General features: G+C 44.3%; 2 protein-coding genes across 2 annotated transcripts in view; one reads left to right on the plus strand and one right to left on the minus strand.

The window, feature by feature from the left end:
• Positions 1 to 404: 404 nt before the first annotated feature.
• On the minus strand, positions 405 to 1387 carry LOC119293404 (21.9 kDa heat shock protein-like). Its single transcript, XM_037571894.1, has one exon. It carries the CDS (start codon positions 1225 to 1227, stop codon positions 616 to 618), a length of 612 nt encoding a protein of 203 aa, XP_037427791.1. The 5' UTR covers positions 1228 to 1387; the 3' UTR covers positions 405 to 615.
• Positions 1388 to 7102: 5715 nt separating this feature from the next.
• LOC119292545 overlaps positions 7103 to 25000 on the plus strand; it is a 32701-nt gene continuing 14803 nt past the window's right edge. The window contains exon 1 of the mRNA XM_037571352.1: positions 7103 to 7534. Coding sequence (XP_037427249.1) covers positions 7103 to 7534 — 432 coding nt within the window. The remainder of the gene's footprint in view (positions 7535 to 25000) is intronic.

Below are 25000 nucleotides of genomic sequence, written 5' to 3' on the forward strand. Positions count from 1 at the left end.
GGTGTATTGTAAGATGCTTCGACCGTAAAGAAAAAGGTACTCCCTCTATCTCAGTTTACAAGTTTTGCACATGTCCCTCTATCTCAGTTTACAAGTTTTGCACATGTATCTAGGTCGTTAATTTGACCAACTTAATAGAAGGCATATATTAAAAAAATTATTAAAAACTTTAGATATTCTATTTTCTAATACTATAAATTTTATGTTAAACAATTTATTTTATATAAGTTAAATTGACGACTTAGATGCAGGTGCAAGCCTTGTAAAAGTTAAATTGACGACTTAGATACAGGTGCAAGCCTTGTAAACTGAGATGGAGGTAGTATTGTAAGATGCTTGGATATGATAATTTAGATATCGAAACCAGTACGGGGAGAAATAAGGCAAACCAGCAATTATTAAGAAGTAAAAATGTAGGGTTTTGCAAATGTGACTGATCAGGTTGCAAAAGATCCAACTGAACAAGACACGACAGCTCTATCGGTAACTTAGGTTACCTGACAACAACAACATCACACTTCAGTACCAGTACCACACACGCAAAGGTAAGCATGAACCGACAAAACACATCCAAACGTGACGCATCGCTCTCGTCGTGGTCTCCTACACGAAAGCTCACATCTCGGCCTTCGACGGCCTGACCTCCGCGTCCGCGCCCTTGCCGCCGCTGTTGGCGTCCTCCCCGGCGATGTTGATGACGCGCGGCTCTCGCCTTTGGTGCTCGGCAATCTTGGGCACTGTGACGATGAGCACGCCGTCCTCGAGGCGCGCGGTAACGTGGTCAACGTCGGCGCCGGCGGGCATGCGGAACCGGCGCCAGAACCTCCCCGCGGCGCGCTCGGCGCGGTGCCACCGCTCGCCCTCCTTCTCCTCGTCCGCCTTGCGCTCGCCGGAGACCCGCAGCACCCGGTTCTCCTCCACCTCCACCTTCACGTCATCCCGCCTCACCCCGGGCACGTCGAGCGAGATGACGTGCGCGTCGGGTGTCTCCTTCCAGTCGCACCTCGCCAGCGCCACCGCCGACGAGATGGACGCTCCCGGGCCGCCTGCGGATGCCGGCCTCTGCACCGCCAGCGGTGTCTGCTCCAGCACCCGGAACGGGTCGTCGAGCAGGTCCCACAGCCCGCTGCTGACGCCGTACGGCACCAGCCCGGCGACAGGCGGGGCCAGAACGGCCAACGCCAGAATAGCCGTAGTTACCAGAGCCTTCTTGGACACTGCCTCCATTGCTACAGCTTCAATTGTTTGATGAGATCTTGCTGTTTCTTTCTCGAATGTGTGGATGCGCTACGCGTGCTTGATTCTTTTTCTCTCTTGAGATGATACGTAGAAAGTGTTTGCGTGCTATTTATAGAAGATGGCATGAGGGGTCAATTCCATGCAGGTGTGAGGTGAGCTCGAGGACTCGAGAAGGTTCGTTCAGTTGATCGTTCCATTCATTTCTAGGAGCTTCGCATAGTGTTCAGTAGGACTTGGAGACGGAGGTGGGTGACGAGGATGTTCTGGCATACTCTCGAAATATCTTCGGCCCGCCGGCCAATTGGGCATTCGGGCTCAATATACCCGGCGCGTCATCAGGGGGTTTGTTCCAAGTTTTTTTTCGGCCTTTTTAATTTAATTAGAACAATTTTTTTGCGAGAAATTTAATTAGAACAATGACCGTTCGTTGTAATGAGATATAAATATTGTAGTATGTTACCTCGAAATTATATTCCATATTAATGTGATTGTGAAAATAAATATTTATCAAATCATGTAGGTGATTTGCCTGTCTATATTAATGCGGTTGTCTAAATAATTTTTATCAAATTTGGTCCATATTAACGTGATGCAATTTGATAAATAATTCAAATTGATTGATAAGCATATGGATAAGGTGCAGACAAAGGGTGTGTGGGACAAAAGACCGGTTGAGCGAAAAAAATCAATGGAGGGACAAGATAGGAGGGGGGAGATTGGTTGACAAAGTGGTATGACATCTGAAAAAGAAACACTGCTTTTTTTTAAGTAGTAGAGAAGAAAAAGTTCTGTTCGGCGTGGATGTTTTTCGTCAACAACGGGCTCATTAAAGTTTCGGATGGTGATTTTCTGTTGTATATCGAAGTTTGGGATGATGATTTTTTTGGAAACGCCTATTCATCGGGTAGCAGATTATTTTTAGTTTCAACCGATTATGTAAACCCTTTGAATTCACATGCAACAGCGGAAGCCCAAAGCCACTGTTTATCTTCCCCGCAATACCTTTCTTCCTCTTGAGCCTTTGACCTACCCCGCTCTAACCGCCTACTCATGCGTTCCAACGGCCCGTGGCGCCAATGGTCTAATGTGCATTAATCGCCGCCCCACCCTCAAACCACTGCCATCCAAGCCATCTCTCTAACCCTTCCTCTACATTTACCTCTCCACTTACGGTTTTTTTTCCGGTGACTGAGCCCCCCCCCCCTTTCATCCTGACAGTAAAATCCCGAGGCAACTTAGGACATGAACATGGCCCATCCCTGAAAAGAATGAGCTTTGCTACACCTAATGGTTTAGGTAATGATATGTCAGCTTCTTATTGACCACTAGTGGGCATGCGGGCCCACCTTAAAATTCAGAGGGGGTGTTTTATTACTGAAGAAGGGAGGTGAGTAGGGTACGCAGGATTCGTACATCTCTCATATTTTGGAAAAAGGGTACATGGCTCTTATTATAATTCCGATTATGACATGGCCCTGAACATTAAAAAAGCATGTGACTCTTATTCTAAAATTGTGTACATTTCATAAAACCGGCATTTTCCGTCATATAGTTGACACAACATGCATCCTCCCACACCCTTGGCTTGGCCCGGCCCAATATTATTGTTGCTATGTGTGCATGTTATCGAGTGTTAAGAACTATTCACAAGTATAATTTCTAGTTTCTTTCGGATTTTAAAAAAAATTACATGTGACCTTTCTAGGGTTTCTTCGATAACCTTAAACTAAATTCAACAACAAAATATATGTGCTTTAAGTTTTTTCGGTTTTCTAAGGTTTCCTTTTTCTTCGTATTACTCATTTCCATTTATAAGTCTTTTTTATTGTTTTGGTTATTTTTATTTTCAGTTTCCATACCTACTTTTTGTCTATTTTCTTTTGTTTTTCTGGTTTCCTCTTGGGGTTTTCTCCTTCGGGTTTTACCTTTTCTTTTATAAAATACACATACACTTTCTAAGCATACCATAGACTTTCAAAACACATCTTGGACATTTTTCAATATTTGATGAACTTTTAAAATATAGGATAGCCAATTTCTAAACACACAGTGAGCATTTTACAAACAGTTTAAACATTTATTGTGCATGGTGATCTTTTTTTACACATAAATATTTTCCAAATACCTTTTTTTAATATTTTGTGGAACTTTTTCAGTATTTAAACTTGCTTTAACAATATATCCTTATATATTTTCATAATATCTATATCCCATTTTCTTTTTAGCCAAAATTATATCCCATATAGGTTGGCGTGGATGTTTATAGGCTATATAGGCTGGCATGGGTGGTTTTCCCTGTTTGACCCTCGAATAGGGAACATCCTGGTCCTGCTATATATGCCAGCCCATTGCTTGTAGGTCGATGGATAACCATTGCGAGAGCTGCCCTGCTATATGGGCCGACACATTGCCTGTTTTCCTTAGAGCAGGAACCAATGAAAACCAACAAAGAATACAGAAGAAATCACTAATTGAGAAGCACTCCTTTCAGAGATCACTCCCCCTTCTCAGGTTGTGACCAGTGGGGTGCTGCATGTGCGCCACTTGTCACAACCTGTGAGTTTTTTCCCTTTTTCATAAATCTGTTTATTCAAAACGTTTTATCTCTTAAATCGTGCGTCCAAATCTCGAATCATCTTCACCGTCGGATCCTCATGTCGAGGTCTTCAAAATTAGATTCCATGTTGATATATTTTGCCGAAAAAAATTCATGAAAAAACTGAGCGAGAAAATCGAACCGGCAGCATGTTTTTTCCCTTTTCGGAAGTTGTTTCCAAGAGGCATAGCCGTGCCTCTCGCGGAAGCAAATCCATACCTCTCACAAAAGCAAAACCGCGCCTTCATGAAAAAAAAAGAGAAAACATGTTTTTTTTTGTTTCCGAGAGGCACGGCAAAATCATGCCTCTCGCGGAAGCAAAAACCTGCCTCTCATGGAAGAAAATGAAAAAAAAAGCAAATAAGTTTTTTTTCATTTCCGAGAGGCACAGTCGTGCCTCTCGCGAAAGCAAAATCGTACCTATCACGGAAGGGGGAAAAAGAGAAGACGTATTTTTTTCCATTTCCGAGAGGCATGGTCGTGCCTCTCACGGAAGCAAAAACATGCATCCCACAAAAAAAAAAAGAGAAAACACATTTATTTTTTCCGTTTCCGAGAGCTCGCGAAAAAAAATCATGCCTTTCACGGAAAAACTTATTTTTTTGCCCATATTTTTTCCCGAATTTTTGTCAAAAAACTAAAATAGACAGGTGAAAAACTGAAAAATCAAAAAAGATCATTTAAAAAGCTGAAAACGCGTGCGGAAAAATAAAAATGCATAATCCGAAGGAATGGTCCAAAGTGCCACAAGTGGCGGGACTGAGAGCATGTCCACCCTATGTGATTGCTGAGGAGGCTCCCGAAGAAGCACTCCTCAACTAATTGTTGTCTCTAACTAAGTAAGAAAAAAAACCAACTCCAGCAGGATCCCATATTGGGCCGGCTGCCTCAACAAAATAAAAAATGGGAGCAGCCAGGGAATTGATCCCAAGATCAACTGGTTCCCACGTAGCTTGCTAGCCACTGCGTCAAGTAGCAAGTTTGCGTTCTCTCAATAGGGCGCGAACTACTTAAAGGAAATAAGGCAGGTTTCTATTGGTTTTTACGGGTTCTTTATTTATTTTTCCTTTTTTAGAAGTTTTTCTTTGTCTCTTTATCTCTTCTATTGCATTTTTTCTTTCTTTCGTTTTCTTTGTTTCATTCTCGGTTTTTTTACCTTTTTATTTATTTTGTTCGGGTCTCTTTGTTTCTTACTCGGTTTTCACTAGTTTTTTTCTTTTCTTTACACCCCACGTTTTGTTTGCTTCTTTTCTCGTTTTTCATCTGACTATGGGTTGTTTTCTGTCTGGGTTTCGTTGTTATTCTATACACACTTTTAGTATATATCTAATTTATTTTTCTAGTATACGATTCACACTTATTGAATACATGTTTAACATTTTTTAAACACATTTAGACAATTTTCAAATGCTTTATTACATTTTTCAAATAGTGAATTTACATTTTTCAATACATGGTCAACTTTTTTCCTATACACATTGAACAATTTTTTCAAATGGTTTATTGACATTTTTCAAATAGAAGTTTAGCAATTTTTTAATACATGGTCAATATTTTTTACATACACATTTAAAAGTTTTCAAAGACTAATTTAATATTGTTTTAATACATGGGAAAACATTTTTTCTATACACATTAAAAAAAATTCAAATACAATGTTAACATTTTTGTATACAAGGTCAACATCTTTTTCTATACACATTTAACATTTTTCGAAGACAAGTTAATTTTTTTAATACACGGTCACCATTTTTTCTATACACATTTAACACTTTTGAAAGACAAGTTTAACATTCTTTGAATACATGATCAGCATTTTTTCTATACACATTTAACATTTTTGAAGACAAGTTTAACATTTTTTGTATACATGGTCAACATCTTTTCTATACACATTTAACATTTTTGAAAGGCAAGTTTAACACTTTTTTAATACATGGCCAATATTTTTTCTACACACATTTAACATTTTTCAAATAAGAATTTAACATTTTTTGTATACATGGTCAATATTTTTTTCTATACACATTTAATATTTTTCAAACAGAAGTTTAACAATTTTGTAAATACATGGTCAATATTTTTCTATACACATTTAACATCTTTCAAAGACAAGTTTAACATTCTTTAAATACATGGTCAATATTTGTTCTATACACATTTAACATTATTGAAAGACAACTTTTACATTTTACAATACTTGGTCAAAAAGAATTCTAAACAGATTTAACATTTTTCAAATATAAGTTTAAAATTTTGTGGATAGATGGTCAACATTTTTCAAATACAAATTTAACATTTTTCAAACACTTTGTTCACCATTTTTAAAAATTCTTGGATTGAAAAATTAAATAAAATGGCCAACATATTTTCTATAGACATTTCACGTTGTATATGTTTTGTATACATGATAAACATTTTCCTATGCACATTTAATATATTTTGAATTATTTATGTATTTTTTGTAAAATAGAATATCTGGAAAATAAATAAAATAAAGAAAAGAAACAAGAAAAAAAAGGAGTATATGGCCTGTGGCCATTGGCATGAAGGGCCGGCCCTATATGGAGCTCGCCTTCGGCGAGACTTCCTCTCATCAGGCTGTAGGTGAGACATATCAGCGCCCCTAAGGACTCCTTGAATAGGGGGTCTCGAGAAGATTAACAAATAGAACAAAAGACCGACGACAAATAGCTTTCGCATGGCCTGCTCGGACGCCGCGAGGCCCAGTATCAGCCTGCCTCCGTGGAAAGCTTAACATGAATTTCTTAAAATTAAATTAAATTCAAGAACAAATGTATGCACTCTGACTTCTTCATTTCTTCAGTTTTCAGCAGTCTCCTTTTCTTTTACTTTCTCCTTTTTATTTATAAGTCGTTTTTTTGTTTTTCTTTTTTATTTTCATTTTTAGTTGTTTTTTTATTTAATTTCCTTTTCCATGTGTGGCTTCTAAACCCTGTAATCCCATGATCATTACTTGATTAATAAGGCAAGTGTGCTTAGATTCCAAAAATAAATAATCAGATCGCATGCACGAAGCTTATAGCGACAGACAGGCGGTTTGGATTGTCGACGGACGTCCGAGATTTACATCGCCTGTCCGATTCCTGAACAGATTGTGTCATGTTTCCAGCGCCCGACTGCAGATCAGTCTCGGTCTGATGTACGTGCAACTCCAGCATATATATAGCACCAGCACAAGCTCGAACCCGTCATAGTCTTATAGATCGCTTGCCTCACCTCGCGTGGATCTGTTCCAAGCACTCCATGGCGTCGCAGAAGCGCTTCTCGCTGCCGGTGGCGCTCGTGTTCCTCCTCGTGCTGCTATTCGTCGCCGGCGCAGGCTTCAAGCTTCATCACAAGGATTGTAACCCGTCGGTGTCACGCGCGAGCGAACTGTCCGAGGATTCCAGGTCCATGCCACGCAAACTGTTGCGCGTAGCCGTCCACCGAACGGAAGCACGAGAATCCGAGAAGCCGTCGTCGGGCGGCTCGGCTCTGCTGAGGGGCATCGTGCAAGCCACGTCCGACCTCGAGATGGTGCCCATGGTCGGCGACCCTGAGCAGGAGGGCGGCAGCAGGCCGTCCAAGAGCCTCCTCGCGATCCCGGTCGGCATCAAGAACAAGGCGGCCGTCGACAAACTCGTCTCCAAGTTTCCCGCCGACCGGTTCACCGTGATGCTGTTCCACTACGACGGGGCCGGCTGTTGAAATGTGAGATGGGCCTAGAGCCCATATGACAATTTCAGATTTGATCTCTAAGGGTCCATGTTGGTGGCATGACAAGGCGGTGGAAAGTTTAGTCCCACCATGCTAGTGGAAGGAAAGTTGGAGTGGTTTATAAGGGTGGCTCTTCTATATACTATTGGAGCTTGAGAAGAGAAGAGGCCCTCGCGCGCTCCTCCACCGCTGTCCGCCGCGCCCCGACGCGACGCGACACAGGTTGCGGGAATAAGCCGAGCTCACACCTATGCACTTATTTTTGTAAGTCACTAACGGAGATGTTCTGATAGCAGGGCCACGATCCGAGACGTCGGATCGTGGGCTGACACGGACTCGGACATGGGTCAAGCCCACGTCTCTCCACGCGGCTGCGTCTATATAAGTGTGCGGTGTCCCCTAACCCTAGCCGCCACGAACAGATCACATCTGCTCACGCGCACGCCCACCGTCGTTCCTTTGCTGCTGCTGCCGCCGGTGACTCCATCCCGTCCGCCGCGTACACGGTCGACGGGAGAGCAGGTCTCCGAAACCACGCCCTTCTGGTTCCTGTACGGGGTGAGGGGCGAATAGGTTTTTGGGCAGCGATTACGCGAATGCTCGCTTCCGATCGTCTACTTCCTCTACGTCCGCGTCGTCTTCATCATCACCATGTCCACCGACCCCGACCGTGCCGCCGCCGAAAAAGCTGAAGCCGACAAGAAGGCCGCCGAGGACGCCGCTGCTGCCACCAAAGCCGCGGCCTCTGCATGGCCTACTGGAGGGTATAACTCGTTTATCCCGCTCCTGATTAATTTCATATTAGCAGTACTAGCAGTATGTGTAGATTTGTCTACTATTTGCTTAGTACGTGCATGTTTAGATCAAAGTCAGTACGTCATCAACTTAGTCAATGCCATGCTAGTGATTTACTCGTGGATTAATTTAATCGAGAAATTGCCTATTTACTCAACAATCCAAACACCTATTATGTGTAGGGAATTTTTCGGCAAGTGGCTTTGCCGCAGCACTGAAACCGAATAAGTTTACCGGTACGTATTTTAAGCGTTGGCAGACAAAGACCACTTTATGGCTCACGGCTATGAACATGTTCTGGGTCACCGCTGTGTCCACGGGAACGATTGCTCCTGAACAGGAGAAGGCGTTCAGGGAGGCAACCACTGTGTTTCTCGGAGCAGTTCTTAGCGTGATCGGAGATAAACTGGTCGACGCATATTTACATGTGCATGTCGCCAAGGACTTGTGGGAGGCGCTCGAATCTAAGTTCGGGGCCGCCGATGCAGGGAGCAAGATGTATATTATAGAGCAGTTCCACGACTACAAGATGGTTGAGAACCGTCCTGTACTGGAGCAGGCTCATGAGATAATATGCATTGTTAAGGAGCTTGAGCTTCTGAAGTGCGAGTTACCGGGCAAGTTTGTCGCGGGCTGCATAATCGCTAAGCTCCCCAATTCCTGAAGGAACTTTGCCACCACTCTGAAACATCAGAGGTGTGAATTCTCTGTGGAGGATGTCATTGGCCATCTGATTGTCGAGCAGAATTCGAGGGCAAAGGACTCGCAGGAAAAGGGGCCGAAGGGACTTCTGTTGCCAACATGGTGAACAAGAGGAACCTCAACTCCCACAAGTTCAAGGGAAAGAACGGTGTCCAACAGAATACCGACTTCAAGTAGAAGGGTAAGAAGACCTTCAAGAAGAACAAGAAGGATGAGGGCTGCTTTACTTGTGGTTCGACTGAACATTGGGCCAACAGGTGCCCAAACAAGTTTAAGAAGTCAGGACAGGACTCCAAGTCTGTCAACATGATTGTGGGCAACAATGAGAATGGTGCATCTGGGTACGGTAATTTATTTACTGTTAATTCAGTGTTTCAGCCTACCGATTGGTGGGTGGATACAGGTGCAGGTGTTCATGTGTGTGCTGACATTTCATTGTTCTCTTCTTACCAGGTCACAGGCCACGGGTCCGTATTGATGGGGAATGGCGCGAGTGCTTCTATTCATGGTGTTGGCACGGTCGATCTGAAGTTTACTTCGGGAAGGATCGTGCAGCTGAAGAACGTGCAGCATGTCCCCGCCATCAAGAAGAACCTCGTTAGTGGCTCCCTTCTATGTAGAGAAGGGTTTAAGTTGGTATTCGAGTCTAATAAATTAGTTGTTACTAAGTATGGACTATTTGTTGGAAAAGGTTATGAGAGCGGAGGGATGTTCCGCCTTTCCCTCACAGATTTCTGTAATAAAGTCGTGAACCATGTTCATTCGAGTGTTAATGAATCTGAGGTTTGGCATTCACGTCTTTGTCACATAAATTTCGGTGTTATGACGCGGCTAGCTAAGTTGGATTTAATCCCGAGTTTCACTTTAGCCAAAGGTTCTATGTGCATGTCATGTGTGCAAGCTAAGCAACCTCGCCAGCCTCACAAGGCTGCGGAGGAGAGACACTTGGCACCATTAGAACTCATACATTCTGATCTTTGTGAGATGAACGGTGTATTGACTAAAGGTGGAAAGAAATACTTCATGACATTGATAGATGATTCCACTAGATATTGCTATGTGTATCTGTTAAATACTAAAGATGAGGCTTTACACTACTTTAAAATCTATAAGGCAGAAGTTGAGAATCAACTTGAAAAGAAAATTAAACGATTCCGTTCAGATCGTGGTGGAGAGTACTTCTCGAGTGAGTTTGATTCCTTCTGTGCGGAACACGACATTATTCATGAGAGGACGCCTCCTTTTAACCCCAGTCAAACGGGGTTGCCGAGAAAAAAAACCGTACTCGAACTGATCTGGTTAACGCCATGTTAGATACGTCGGGTTTATCCAAGGCATGGTGGGGGGAGGCTATATTGACGGCATGTCATGTCCTGAATAAAGTTCCGATAAAGGATAATGATATCACTCCCTATGAGAGATGGGCAAAGAGAATGACAACACTCTCTTACTTGCGTACTTGGGGCTGTTTGGCGAAAGTCAACATGCCGATCCCCAAAAAGCGTAAACTTGGACCCAAGACTGTGGACTGCGTTGAATTGGGCTACGCTAAGAACAGCATTGGCTATAGATTTCTAGTAGTGAAATCTGAGTTACCTGACCAGAAGGTCGGTACAATCATAGAGTCTAAGGATGCTACATTCTTTGAGGATATTTTTCCTATGAGAGATATGCAAAGCACTACTAGACAGGAATCTGAGGAGACTCCTGAGCCTGCCATTCCTATGGAATATTATGAACGAACACATGATGAAAATCCTGAGGAGGATGACGAGGAAACCCTTGGTAGGGGCAAGAGACAAAGGACTGCAAAGACCTTTGGTGATGATTTCTTCGTGTACCTCGTGGATGATACTCCCACTTCTATCTCATAAGCGCATGCCTCTCCAGAAGCTGACTACTGGAAGGATGCGGTTCGTAGCGAGATGGATTCCATCATGGCTAACGGGACATGGGAGATCACTGAGCGTTCCTATGGTTGCAAACCATTGGGATGTAAGTGGGTGTTCAAGAAAAAGCTTAGGCCCGATGGTACGATTGAAAAGTACAAGGCCAGGCTTGTGGCCAAGGGCTATGACCAGAAAGAAGAGGAAGATTTCTTCGATACTTATTCACCTGTGGCTAGACTGACCACCATTCGAGTATTACTCTCGTTGGCGGCCTCACATGGTCTTCTCGTCCATCAAATGGATGTTAAGACAGCTATTCTGAATGGAGAGCTAAATGAGGAAATCTACATGCAACAGCCAGATGGCTTTGTGATAGATGGTCAGGAAAGGAAGGTGTGTAAGTTGCTGAAATCTTTATATGGCCTGAAGCAAGCACCTAAGCAATGGCATGATAAGTTCAATACAACTCTGACATCTGTTGGTTTCGTTGTTAATGAGGCTGACAAATGTGTATACTATCGCCATGGTGGGGGCGAAGGAGTTATACTGTGCTTGTATCTTGATGACATACTGATATTCGGAACAAACCTCAAAGTCATTGAGGAGGTCAAATCGTTTCTGTCTCAGAACTTTGAGACGAAGGACCTTGGTGTGGCTGATGTTATCTTGAACATCAAGCTACTGAGAGATAATGAGGGTGGGACCACACTTCTGCAATCCCATTATGTTGACAAGGTGTTGAGTCGTTTTGGATATTCGGACTGCACACCATCTCAAACACCATATGATCCTAGCGTGTTGATTCGAAAGTCCAAAGGCATGGCTAAAGATCAACTGAGATACTCTCAAATCATTGGTTCACTGATGTACCTAGCGAGCGCAACGAGGCCTGACATCACGTTTGCTGTGAGCAAACTGAGCCGGTTTGTTTCCAAACCGGGTGATGTACATTGGCATGCTGTTGAAAGAGTTATGCGCTATCTGAAAGATACTCTGAACTATGGACTTCACTATACCGGAGACCCGTCGGTACTTGAAGGGTATAGTGATGCGAATTGGATCTCTGATGCTGATGAGATGAAGGCCACAACTGGGTATATGTTTACTCTTGGAGGTGGCGCTGTTTCCTGGAAGTCTTGCAAGCAAACGATCTTAACGAGATCGACAATGGAAGCAGAATTAACAACATTAGACACTTCTGGTGTTGAAGCAGGATGGCTTCGAGATCTTTTGATGGACTTGCCACTGGTTGATAAACCGGTTCCGGCTATCCTTATGAACTGTGACAATCAGACTGTCATCACCAAGGTGAAGAGTTCAAAGGACAACATGGAGTCCAACAAACACATAAGAATGAGATTAAAAGCTGTCAGAAAATTAAGAAACTCCGGAGTGATAGCGCTGGACTATGTCCATATGGCTAAGAATCTAGCAGATCCCTTTACGAAAGGGCTATCACGTGTTGTGATAGATAGTGCATCGAGGGAGATGGGTATGAGACCCACATGAGTTGCCATGGTGGTAACCCAACCTATGTGATCGGAGATCCCGTGAAGTAGGACCTGGGAAACAAGCCAGTGGTGAACTGAGGAGAGTAACTTTACTAACCCACTCCGTTGGAGATGCAATACTCTCGGAAACTGTATGGAAGGATGACTACTGTCTTAATGTGTTCCAAGGCTTATATGTATAAGCAAGATGCTATCCTACAGAGCGATCTTTGGAGGAACACACCTATGTGAGCCCGACTGCTAGTCACAATCTATGAGATTGGGGTGATCTCTAGTAAGCTCATGAATAGGCCAGGAGTGTGACTTATATGCTCCACCTGAAGGGTCAGCCTTCGGCAGCCCAGTACTAGTAAGACATGTGGTGAAACTTCTTTACGCCAAACTGACAATTCAAGGCATAGTCCATTGTTCAGTTGTGAAGGAGTGTAGCTACTTGCTCTAGGTGAAGCTCAACCTTAATAGGTCTTCACCGAAACACTAGTATATCAAAACAGCGTTTGGAACAAAGGACAAAGTGGGCCCCTGAGATCTGGTGGGGGATTGTTGAAATGTGAGATGGGCCTAGAGCCCATATGACAATTTCATATTTGATCTCTAAGGGCCCATGTAGGTGGCATGACAAGGTGGTGGGAAGTTTAGTCCCACCATGCTAGTGGAAGGAAAGTTGGAGTGGTTTATAAGGGTGGCTCTTCTACATGCTATTGGAGCTTGAGAAGAGAAGAGGCCCTCGCGCGCTCCTCCTCCGCCGCCCGCCTCGCCACGCCTCGCCTCGCCTCGTCACGACGCGCCGCGGGTTGCGGGAATGAGCCGAGCCGAGCTCACACCTATGCGCTTATTTTTGCCAGTCACTAACGGAGAGGTTCTGACAGCAGGGCCACGATCCAAGACGTCGGATCATGGGCTGACACGGACTCGGACGTGGGTCAAGCTCACGTCTCTCCACGCGGCTGCGTCTATATAAGTGTGCGGTGTCCCCTAACCCTAGCCGCCACGAACAGATCACATCTGCTCACGCGCACGCCCACCGTCGTTCCTTTGCTGCTGCTGCCGCCGATGACTCCATCCCGTCCGCCGCGTACACGGTCGACGGGAGAGCAGGTCTCCGAAACCACGCCCTTCTGGTTCCTGTACGGGGTGAGGGGCAAATAGGTTTTTGGGCAGCGATTACGCGACTGCTCGCTTCCGATCGTCTACTTCCTCTACGTCCGCGTCGCCTTCATCATCACCATGTCCACCGACCCCGACCGTGCCGCCGCCGAGAAAGATGAAGCCGACAAGAAGGCCGCCGAGGACGCCGCCGCTGCCACCAAAGCCGCGGCCTCTGCATGGCCTACTGGAGGGTATAACTTGTTTATCCCACTCCTGATTAATTTCATATTAGCAGTACTAGCAGTATGTGTAGATTTGTCTACTGTTTGCTTAGTACGTGCATGTTTAGATCAAAGTCAGTACGTCATCAACTTAGTCAATGCCATGCTAGTGATTTACTCGTGGATTAATTTAATCGAGAAATTGCCTATTTACTCAACAATCCAAAAACCTATTATGTGTAGGGAATTTTTCGGCAAGTGGCTTTGCCGCAGCACTGAAACCGGAAAAGTTTACCGGTACGTATTTTAAGCATTGGCAGACAAAGACCACTTTATGGCTCACGGCTATGAACGTGTTCTGGGTCACCGGTGTGTCCACGGGAACGATTGCTCCTGAACAGGAGAAGGCGTTCAGGGAGGCAACCACTGTGTTTCTCGGAGCAGTTCTTAGCGCGATCGGAGATAAACTGGTCGACACATATTTACATGTGCATGTCGCCAAGGACTTGTGGGAGGCGCTCGAATCTAAGTTCGGGGCCGCCGATGCAGGGAGCGAGATGTATATTATAGAGCAGTTCCACGACTACAAGATGGTTGAGAACCGTTCTGTACTGGAGCAGGCTCATGAGATAATATGCATTGTTAAGGAGCTTGAGCTTCTGAAGTGCGAGTTACCGGGCAAGTTTGTCGCGGGCTGCATAATCGCTAAGCTCCCCAATTCCTAGAGGAACTTTGCCACCACTCTGAAACATCATAGGCGTGAATTCTCTGTGGAGGATGTCATTGGCCATCTGAGTGTCGAGCAGAATTCGAGGGCAAAGGACTCGCACGGAAAAGGGGCCGAAGGGACTTCTGTTGCCAACATGGTGAACCAGAGGAACCTCAACTCCCACAAGTTCAAGGGAAAGAACGGTGTCCAACAGAATACCGACTTCAAGAAGAAGGGTAAGAAGACGTTCAAGAAGAACAAGAAGGATGAGGGCTGCTTTACTTGTGGTTCGACTGAACATTGGGCCAACAGGTGCCCAAACAAGTTTAAGAAGTCAGGACAGGACTCCAAGTCTGTCAACATGATTGTGGGCAACAATGAGAATGGTGCATCTGGGCACGGTAATTTATTTACTGTTTTTTCAGTGTTTCAGCCTACCGATTGGTGGGTGGATACAGGTGCAGGTGTGTTGGGGAACGTAGTAATTTCAAAAAATTTCCTACGCACACGCAAGATCATGGTGATGGTATAGCAATGAGAGGGGAGAGTGTTGTCCACGTACCCTCGTAGACCGTAAGCAGAAGCGTTAGCACAACGCGGTTGATGTAGTCGTACGTCTTCATGATCCGACCGATCCAAGTACCGAACGTACGACACCTCCGAGTTCAGCACACGTTCAGCTCGATGACGATCCCCGGGCTCCGATCCAGCAAAGCTTCGGGGATGAGTTCCGTCAGCATGACGGCGTGGTGATGATGATGATGTTCTACTGGCGCAGGGCTTCGCCTAAACTCCGCGACGATATGACCGAGGTGGAATATGGTGGAGGGGGGCACCGCACACGGCTAAGGAACGATCCGTAGATCAACTTGTGTGTTATGGGGTGCCCCCTGCCCCGTATATAAAGAAGGGAGGGGGAGGTGCGGCCGGCCCCCTTGGGGTGCGCCTGGAGGAGTCCTACTCCCACCGGGAGTAGGACTCCCCCCTCTTGCCTTGGTGGAGAAGGAAAGGGGGGAGGGGAAAGAGGAAAGGGGGGCGCCGCCCCCCCTTCCTTATCCTATTCGGACTAGGGGGGAAGGGGGCGCGCGGCCTACCCTGGCCGGCCCTCCTCTTCTCCCTCATGGCCCACTAAGGCCCATTAACCCCCAGGAGGGTTCCGGTAACCCCCCGGTGTTCCGGTAAAATCCCGATTTCACCTGGAACCTTTCCGATGTCCAAATATAGGCTTCCAATATATCAATCTTTATGTCTCGACCATTTCGAGACTCCTCGTCATGTCCGTGATCACATCCGGAACTCCGAACAAACTTCGATACATCAAAACTTATAAACTCATAATAAAACTGTCATCATAACGTTAAGCGTGCGGACCCTACGGGTTCGAGAACTATGTAGACATGACCTAGAACTATTCTCGGTCAATAACCAATAGCGGAACCTGGATGCCCATATTGTTTCCTACATATTCTACGAAGATCTTTATCGGTCAAACCGCATAACAACATACGTTGTTCCCTTTGTCATCGGTATGTTACTTGCCCGAGATTTGATCGTCGGTATCCAATACCTAGTTCAATCTCATTACCGGCAAGTCTCTTTACTCGTTCCGTAATGCATCATCCCGTAACCAACTCATTTGGTCACATTGCTTGCAAGGCTTATAATGATGTGCATTACCGAGAGGGCCCAGAGATACCTCTCCGACAATCGGAGTGACAAAACCTAATCTCGAAATACGCCAACTCAACATGTACCTTCTGAGACACCTGTAGTACTCCTTTATAATCACCCAGTTACGTTGTGACATTTGGTAGTACCCAAAGTGTTCCTCCGGTAAACGGGAGTTGCATAATTCTCATAGTTACAGGAACATGTATAAGTCATGAAGAAAGCAATAACAATATACTAAACGATCAAGTGCTAGGCTAACGGAATGGGTCATGTCAATCACATCATTCTCCTAATGATGTGATCCCATTAATCAAATGACAACACATGTCTATGGTTAGGAAACATAACCATCTTTGATTAAAGAGCTAGTCAAGTAGAGGCATACTAGTGACTATATGTTTGTCTATGTATTCACACATGTATCATGTTTCCGGTTAATACAATTCTAGCATGAATAATAAACATTTATCATGATATGAGGAAATAAATAATAACTTTATTATTGCCTCTAGGGCATATTTCCTTCAGTCTCCCACTTGCACTAGAGTCAATAATCTAGATTACATAGTAATGATTCTAACACCCATGGAGTCTTGGTGCTGATCATGTTTTGCTCGTGAGAGTGGCTTAGTCAATGGGTCTGCAACATTCAGATCTGTATGTATCTTGCAAATCTCTATGTCTCCCACTTGGACTTGGTCCCGAATGGAATTGAAGCGTCTCTTGATGTGCTTGGTCCTCTTGTGAAATCTGGATTCCTTTGCCAAGGCAATTGCACCAGTATTGTCACAGAAGATTTTCATTGGTCCCGATGCACTAGGTATGACACCTACATCGGAAATGAACTCCTTCATCCAGACTCCTTCATTTCCTGCTTCCAAAGCAGCTATGTACTCCGCTTCACATGTAGATCCCGCCACGACGCTTTGTTTAGAACTGCACCAACTTACAGCTCCACCGTTTAATAAAAACACGTATCCGGTTTGCGATTTAGAATCGTCCGGATCAGTGTCAAAGCTTGCATCGACGTAACCATTTACGACTAGCTCTTTGTCACCTCCATATACGAGAAACATATCCTTAGTCCTTTTCAGGTATTTCAGGATGTTCTTGACCGCTGTCCGGTGATCCACTCCTGGATTACTTTGGTACCTTTCTGCCAAGCTTATTGCTAAGCATACGTCAGGTCTGGTACACAGCATTGCATACATGATAGAGCCTATGGCTGAAGCATAGGGAACATCTTTCATTTTCTCTCTATCTTCTGCTGTGGTCGGGCATTGAGTTTGACTCAACTTCACACCTTGTAGTACGGGCAAGAACCCTTTCTTTGCCTGATCCATTTTGAACCTTTTCAAAATTTTATCAAGGTATGTGCTTTGTGAAAGTCCTATTAAGCGTCTTGATCTATCTCTATAGATCTTGATTCCCAATATGTAAGCAGCTTCACCGAGGTCTTTCATTGAAAAACTTTTATTCAAGTATCCCTTTATGCTATCCAGAAATTCTATATCATTTCCAATTAATAATATGTCATCTACATATAATATCAGAAATGCTACAGAGCTCCCACTCACTTTCTTGTAAATACAGGCTTCTCCAAAAGCCTGTATAAAACCATATGCTTTGATCACACTATCAAAGCGTTTATTCCAACTCCGAGATGCTTGCACCAGTCCATAAATGGAACACTGGAGCTTGCACACTTTGTTAGCACCTTTTGGATCTACAAAACCTTCTGGCTGCATCATATACAACTCTTCTTCCAGAAATCCATTCAAGAATGCAGTTTTGACATCCATTTGCCAAATTTCATAATTATGAAATGCAGCAATAGCTAACATGATTCGGACAGACTTAAGCATCGCTACGGGTGAGAAAGTCTCATCGTTGTCAACCCCTTGAACTTGTCGAAAACCTTTCGCAACAACTCGAGCTTTATAGACAGTCTTGTAGATCGGCAAGCCATGAAACCTTGTAGATAGTTACATTACCATCAGCGTCAGTCTTCTTCTTAAAAATCCATTTATTCTCAACGGCTTGCCGATTATTGGGCAAGTCAACCAAAGTCCATACTTTGTTTTCATATATGGATCCCATCTTAGATTTCATGGCCTCTAGCCATTTTGCGGAATCTGGGCTCATCATCGCTTCCTCATAGTTCGTAGGTTCATCATGGTCAAGCAACATGACTTCCAGAATTGGATTACCGTACCACTCTGGTGCGGATCTTATTCTGATAGACCTACGAGGTTCAGTAGAAACTTGATCTGAAGTTTCATGATCAATATCATTAGCTTCCTCACTAATTGGTGTAGTTGTCACAGGAACCGGTTCTTGTGATGAACTACTTTCCAATAAGGGAGTAGATACAATTATGTCATCAAGTTCTACTTTCCTCCCACTCACTTCTTTCGAGAGAAACTCCTTCTCTAGAAAGGATCCGATTTTAGCAACGAAAATCTTGCCCTCAGATCTGTGATAGAGTATCCTATGAAGACACATTTCTCCGATTTGGGTTCGAGCTTATCTGGTTGAAGTTTCTTCACATAAGCATCGCAACCCCAAACTTTAAGAAATGACAACTTTGGTTTCTTGCCAAACCACAGTTCATAAGGTGTCATCTTAACGGATTTTGATGGTGCCCTATTTAACGTGAATGCGGCCGTCTCTAAAGCATAACCCCAAAACGATAGCGGTAAATCAGCAAGAGACATCATAGATCGCACCATATCTAGTAAAGTACGATTACGACGTTCGGGTACACCATTTCGTGTGGTGTTCCGGGTGGCGTGAGTTGCAAAACTATTCCGTGTTGTTTCAAGTGTAGACCAAACTCGTAACTCAAATATTCTCCTCCACGATCAGATCGTAGAAATTTTATTTTCCTGTTACGATGATTTTCTACTTCACTCTGAAATTCTTTGAACTTTTCAAATGTTTCAGACTTGTGTTTCATCAAGTAGATATACCCATATCTGCTCAAATCATCTGTGAAGGTGAGAAAATAACGATATCCGCCCCGAGCCTCAACATTCATTGGACCACAAACATCAGTATGTATGATTTCCAACAAATCAGTTGCTCGCTCCATAGTTCCGGAGAACGGCGTTTTAGTCATCTTGCCCATGAGGCACGGTTCGCAAGTACCAAGTGATTCATAATCAAGTGATTCCAAAATCCCATCAGTATGGAGTTTCTTCATGCGCTTTACACCGATATGACCTAAACGGCAGTGCCACAAATAAGTTGCACTATCATTATTAACTCTGCATCTTTTGGTTTCAACACTATGAATATGTGTATCACTACTATCGAGATTTAATAAAAATAGACCACTCTTCAAGGGTGCATGACCATAAAAGATATTACTCATATAAATAGAACAACCATTATTCTCTGATTTAAATGAATAACCGTCTCACATCAAACAAGATCCAGATATAATGTTCATGCTTAACGCTGGCACCAAATAACAATTATTTAGGTCTAAAACTAATCCCGATGGTAGATGTAGAGGTAGCGTGCCGACCGCGATCACATCGACTTTGGAACCATTTCCCACGCGCATCGTCACCTCGTCCTTAGCCAATCTTCACTTAATCCGTAGTCCCTGTTTCGAGTTGCAAATATTAGCAACAGAACCAGTATCAAATACCCAGGTGCTACTGCGAGCATTAGTAAGGTACACATCAATAACATGTATATCACATATACCTTTGTTCACTTTGCCATCCTTCTTATCCGCCAAATACTTGGGGCAGTTCCGCTTCCAGTGTCCAGTCTGCTTGCAGTAGAAGCACTCAGTTTCAGGCTTAGGTCCAGACTTGGGTTTCTTCTCTTGAGCAGCAACTTGCTTGCTGTTCTTTTGAAGTTCCCCTTCTTCTTCCCTTTGCCCTTTTTCTTGAAACTGGTGGTCTTGTTAACCATCAACACTTGATGCTCCTTCTTGATTTCTACCTCCGTGGCTTTCAGCATCGCGAAGAGCTCGGGAATAGTCTTGTTCATCCCTTGCATATTATAGTTCATCACGAAGCTCTTGTAGCTTGGTGGCAGTGATTGAAGAATTCTGTCAATGACACTATCATCAGGAAGATTAACTCCCAGTTGAATCAAGTGATTATTATACCCAGACATTTTGAGTATGTGTTCACTGACAGAACTATTCTCCTCCATCTTGCAGCTGTAGAACTTATTGGAGACTTCATATCTCTCAATCCGGGCATTTGCTTGAAATATTAACTTCAACTCCTGGAACATCTCATATGCCCCATGGCGTTCAAAACGTTGTTGAAGACCCGGTTCTAAGCCGTAAAGCATGGCACACTGAACTATCGAGTAGTCATCAGCTTTGCTCTGCCAGACGTTCTTAACGTCGTCAGTTGCATCAGCAGCAGGCCTGGCACCCAGCGGTGCTTCCAGGACGTAACTTTTTTGTGCAGCAATGAGGATAATCCTCAGGTTACGGACCCAGTCCGTGTAATTGCTACCATCATCTTTCAACTTTGCTTTCTCAAGGAACGCATTAAAATTCAACGGAACAACAGCACGAGCCATCTATCTACAAATAAACATAGACAAGCAAAATACTATCAGGTACTAAGTTTCATGATAAATTTAAGTTGAGTTAATCATATTACTTAAGAACTCCCACTTAGACAGACATCTCTCTAGTCATCTAAGTGATCACGTGATCCAAATGAACTAAACCATGTCCGATCATCACGTGAGATGTTGTAGTTTCAATGGTGAACATCACTATGTTGATCATATCTACTATATGATTCATGCTCGACCTTTCGGTCTCCGTGTTCTGAGGCCATATCTGTATATGCTAGGCTCGTCAAGTATGACCTGAGTATTCCGCGTGTGCAACTGTTTTGCACCCGTTGTATTTGAACGTAGAGCCTATCACACCCGATCATCACGTGGTGTCTCAGCACGAAGAACTTTCGCAATGGTGCATACTCAGGGAGAACACTTCTTGATTATTAGTGAGAGATCATCTTAAAATGCTACCGTCAATCAAAGCAAGATAAGATGCATAAAGGATAAACATCACATGCAATCAATATAAGTGATATGATATGGCCATCATCATCTTGTGCTTGTGATCTCCATCTTCGAAGCACCGTCATAATCACCATCGTCACTGGCGCGACACCTTGATCTCCATCGTAGCATCGTTGTCGTTACGCCATCTATTGCTTCTACGACTATCGCTACCGCTTAGAGATAAAGTAAAGCAATTACAGGGCGTTTGCATTTCATACAATAAAGCGACAACCATATGGCTCCTGTCAGTTGCCGATAACTTCGGTTACAAAACATGATCATCTCATACAATATAATATAGCATCACATCTTGACCATATCACATCACAACATGCCCTGCAAAAACAAGTTAGACGTCCTCTACTTTGTTGTTGCAAATTTTACGTGGCTGCTATGGGCTTTAGCAAGAACCGTTCTTACCTACGCATAAAAACCACAACGATAGTTCGTCAAGTTGGTGCTGTTTTAACCTTCGCAAGGACCGGGCGTAGCCACACTCGATTCAGCTAAAGTGAGAGAGACAGACACCCGCCAGCCACCTTTAAGCACGAGTGCTCGTAACGGTGAAACCAGTCTCGCGTAAGCGTACGCGTAATGTCGGTCCGGGCCGCTTCATCTCACAATACCGCCGAACCAAAGTATGACATGCTGGTAAGTAGTATGACTTGTATCGCCCACAACTCACTTGTGTTCTACTCGTGCATATAACATCAACGCATAAAACCTAGGCTCGGATGCCACTGTTGGGGAACGTAGTAATTTCAAAAAAATTCCTACGCACACGCAAGATCATGGTGATGGCATAGCAACGAGAGGGTAGAGTGTTGTCCACGTACCCTCGTAGACCGTAAGCGGAAGCGTTAGCACAACGCGGTTGATGTAGTCGTACGTCTTCACGATCCGACCGATCCAAGTACCGAACGTACGACACCTCCGAGTTCAGCACACGTTCAGCTCGATGACGATCCCCGGGCTCCGATCCAGCAAAGCTTCGGGGATGAGTTCCGTCAGCACGACGGCGTGGTGATGATGATGATGTTCTACCGGCGCAGGGCTTCGTCTAAACTCCGCGACGATATAACCGAGGTGGAATATGGTGGAGGGGGGCACCGCACATGGCTAAGGAACGATCCGTAGATCAACTTGTGTGTTATGGGGTGCCCCCTGCCCCGTATATAAAGGAGGGAGGGGGAGGTGCGGCCGGCCCCCTTGGGGTGCACCTGGAGGAGTCCTACTCCCACCGGGAGTAGGACTCCCCCCTCTTGCCTTGGTGGAGAAGGAAAGGAGGGAGGGGAAAGAGGAAAGGGGGCGCCGCCCCCCCTTCCTTGTCCTATTCGGACTAGGGGGGGGGGGGAGGGGGCGCGCGGCCTGCCCTGGCCGGCCCTCCTCTTCTCCCTTATGGCCCACTAAGGCCCATTAACCCCCGGGAGGGTTCCGGTAACCCCCCGGTGTTCCGGTAAAATCCCGATTTCACCTGGAACCTTTCCGATGTCCAAATATAGGCTTCCAATATATCAATCTTTATGTCTCGACCATTTCGAGACTCCTCGTTATGTCCGTGATCACATCCGGAACTCCGAACAAACTTCGATACATCAAAACTTATAAACTCATAATAAAACTGTCATCATAACGTTAAGCGTGCGGACCCTACGGGTTCAAGAACTATGTAGACATGACCTAGAACTATTCTTGGTCAATAACCAATAGCGGAACCTGGATGCCCATATTGGTTCCTACATATTCTACGAAGATCTTTATCGGTCAAACTGCATAACAACATACGTTGTTCCCTTTGTCATCGGTATGTTACATGCCCGAGATTTGATCGTCGGTATCCAATACCTAGTTCAATCTCGTTACTGGCAAGTCTCTTTACTCGTTCCGTAATGCATCATCCTGTAACCAACTCATTTGGTCACATTGCTTGCAAGGCTTATAATGATGTGCATTACCGAGAGGGCCCAGAGATACCTCTCCGACAATCGGAGTGACAAAACCTAATCTCGAAATACGCCAACTCAACATGTACCTTCGGAGACACCTGTAGTACTCCTTTATAATCACCCAGTTATGTTGTGACGTTTGGTAGTACCCAAAGTGTTCCTCCGGTAAACGGGAGTTGCATAATTCTCATAGTTACAGGAACATGTATAAGTCATGAAGAAAGCAATAGCAATATACTAAACGATCAAGTGCTAGGCTAACGGAATGGGTCATGTCAATCACATCATTCTCCTAATGATGTGATCCCATTAATCAAATGACAACACATGTCTATGGTTAGGAAACATAACCATCTTTGATTAACGAGCTAGTCAAGTAGAGGCATACTAGTGACTATATGTTTGTCTATGTATTCACACATGTATCATGTTTCCGGTTAATACAATTCTAGCATGAATAATAAACATTTATCATGATATGAGGAAATAAATAATAACTTTATTATTGCCTCTAGGGCATATTTCCTTCAAGGTGTTCATGTGTGTGCTGACATTTCATTGTTCTCTTCTTACAAGGTCACAGGCCACGGGTCCGTATTGATGGGGAATGGCGCGAGTGCTTCTGTTCATGGTGTTGGCACGGTCGATCTGAAGTTTACTTCGGGAAGGATCGTGCAGCTGAAGAACGTGCAGCATGTCCCCGCCATCAAGAAGAACCTCGTTAGTGGCTCCCTTCTATGTAGAGAAGGGTTTAAGTTGGTATTCTAGTCTAATAAATTAGTTGTTACTAAGTATGGACTATTTGTTGGAAAAGGTTATGAGAGCGGAGGGATGTTCCGCCTTTCCCTCGCAGATTTCTATAATAAAGTCGTGAACCATGTTCATTCGAGTGTTAATGAATCTGAGGTTTGGCATTCACGTCTTTGTCACATAAGTTTCGGTGTTATGACACGGCTAGCTAAGTTGGATTTAATCCCGAGTTTCACTTTAGCCAAAGGTTCTAAGTGCCTGTCATGTGTGCAAGCTAAGCAACCTCGCCAGCCTCACAAGGCTGCGGAGGAGAGACACTTGGAACCATTAGAACTCATACATTCTGATCTTTGTGAGATGAACGGTGTATTGACTAAAGGTCGAAAGAAATACTTCATGACATTGATAGATGATTCCACTAGATATTGCTATGTGTATCTGTTAAATACTAAAGATGAGGCTCTACACTACTTTAAAATCTATAAGGCAGAAGTTGAGAATCAACTTGAAAAGAAAATTAAACGATTCCGTTCAGATCATGGTGGAGAGTACTTCTCGAGTGAGTTTGATTCCTTCTGTGCGGAACACGGCATTATTCATGAGAGGACGCCTCCCTATTCACCCCAGTCAAACGGGGTTGCCGAGCGGAAAAACCATACTCTAACTGATCTAGTTAACGCCATGTTAGATACGTCGGGTTTATCCAAGGCATGGTGGGGGGAGGCTATATTGACGGCATGTCATGTCCTGAATAAAGTTCCGATAAAGGATAATGATATCACTCCCTATGAGAGATGGGCAAAGAGAAGGACAACACTCTCGTACTTGCGTACTTGGGGCTGTTTGGCGAAAGTCAACGTGCCGATCCCCAAAAAGCGTAAGCTTGGACCCAAGACTGTGGACTGCGTTAATTTGGGCTACGCTAAGAACAGTGTTGGCTATAGATTTCTAGTAGTGAAATCTGAGTTACCTGACCAAAAGGTCGGTACAATCATAGAGTCTAAGGATGCTACATTCTTTGAGGATATTTTTCCTATGAGAGATATGCAAAGCACTACTAGACATGAATCTGAGGAGACTCCTGAGCCTGCCATTCCTATGGAATAT

This window comes from Triticum dicoccoides, chromosome 4B (assembly GCF_002162155.2).
Source record: "Triticum dicoccoides isolate Atlit2015 ecotype Zavitan chromosome 4B, WEW_v2.0, whole genome shotgun sequence".
NCBI lineage: Eukaryota > Viridiplantae > Streptophyta > Magnoliopsida > Poales > Poaceae > Triticum > Triticum dicoccoides.

What these genes read in the sequence shown, in the direction of transcription:
- LOC119293404 (XM_037571894.1), bottom strand. Translation starts at nt 1,227, where the DNA reads ATGGAGGCAGTGTCCAAGAAGGCTCTGGTAACTACGGCTATTCTGGCG.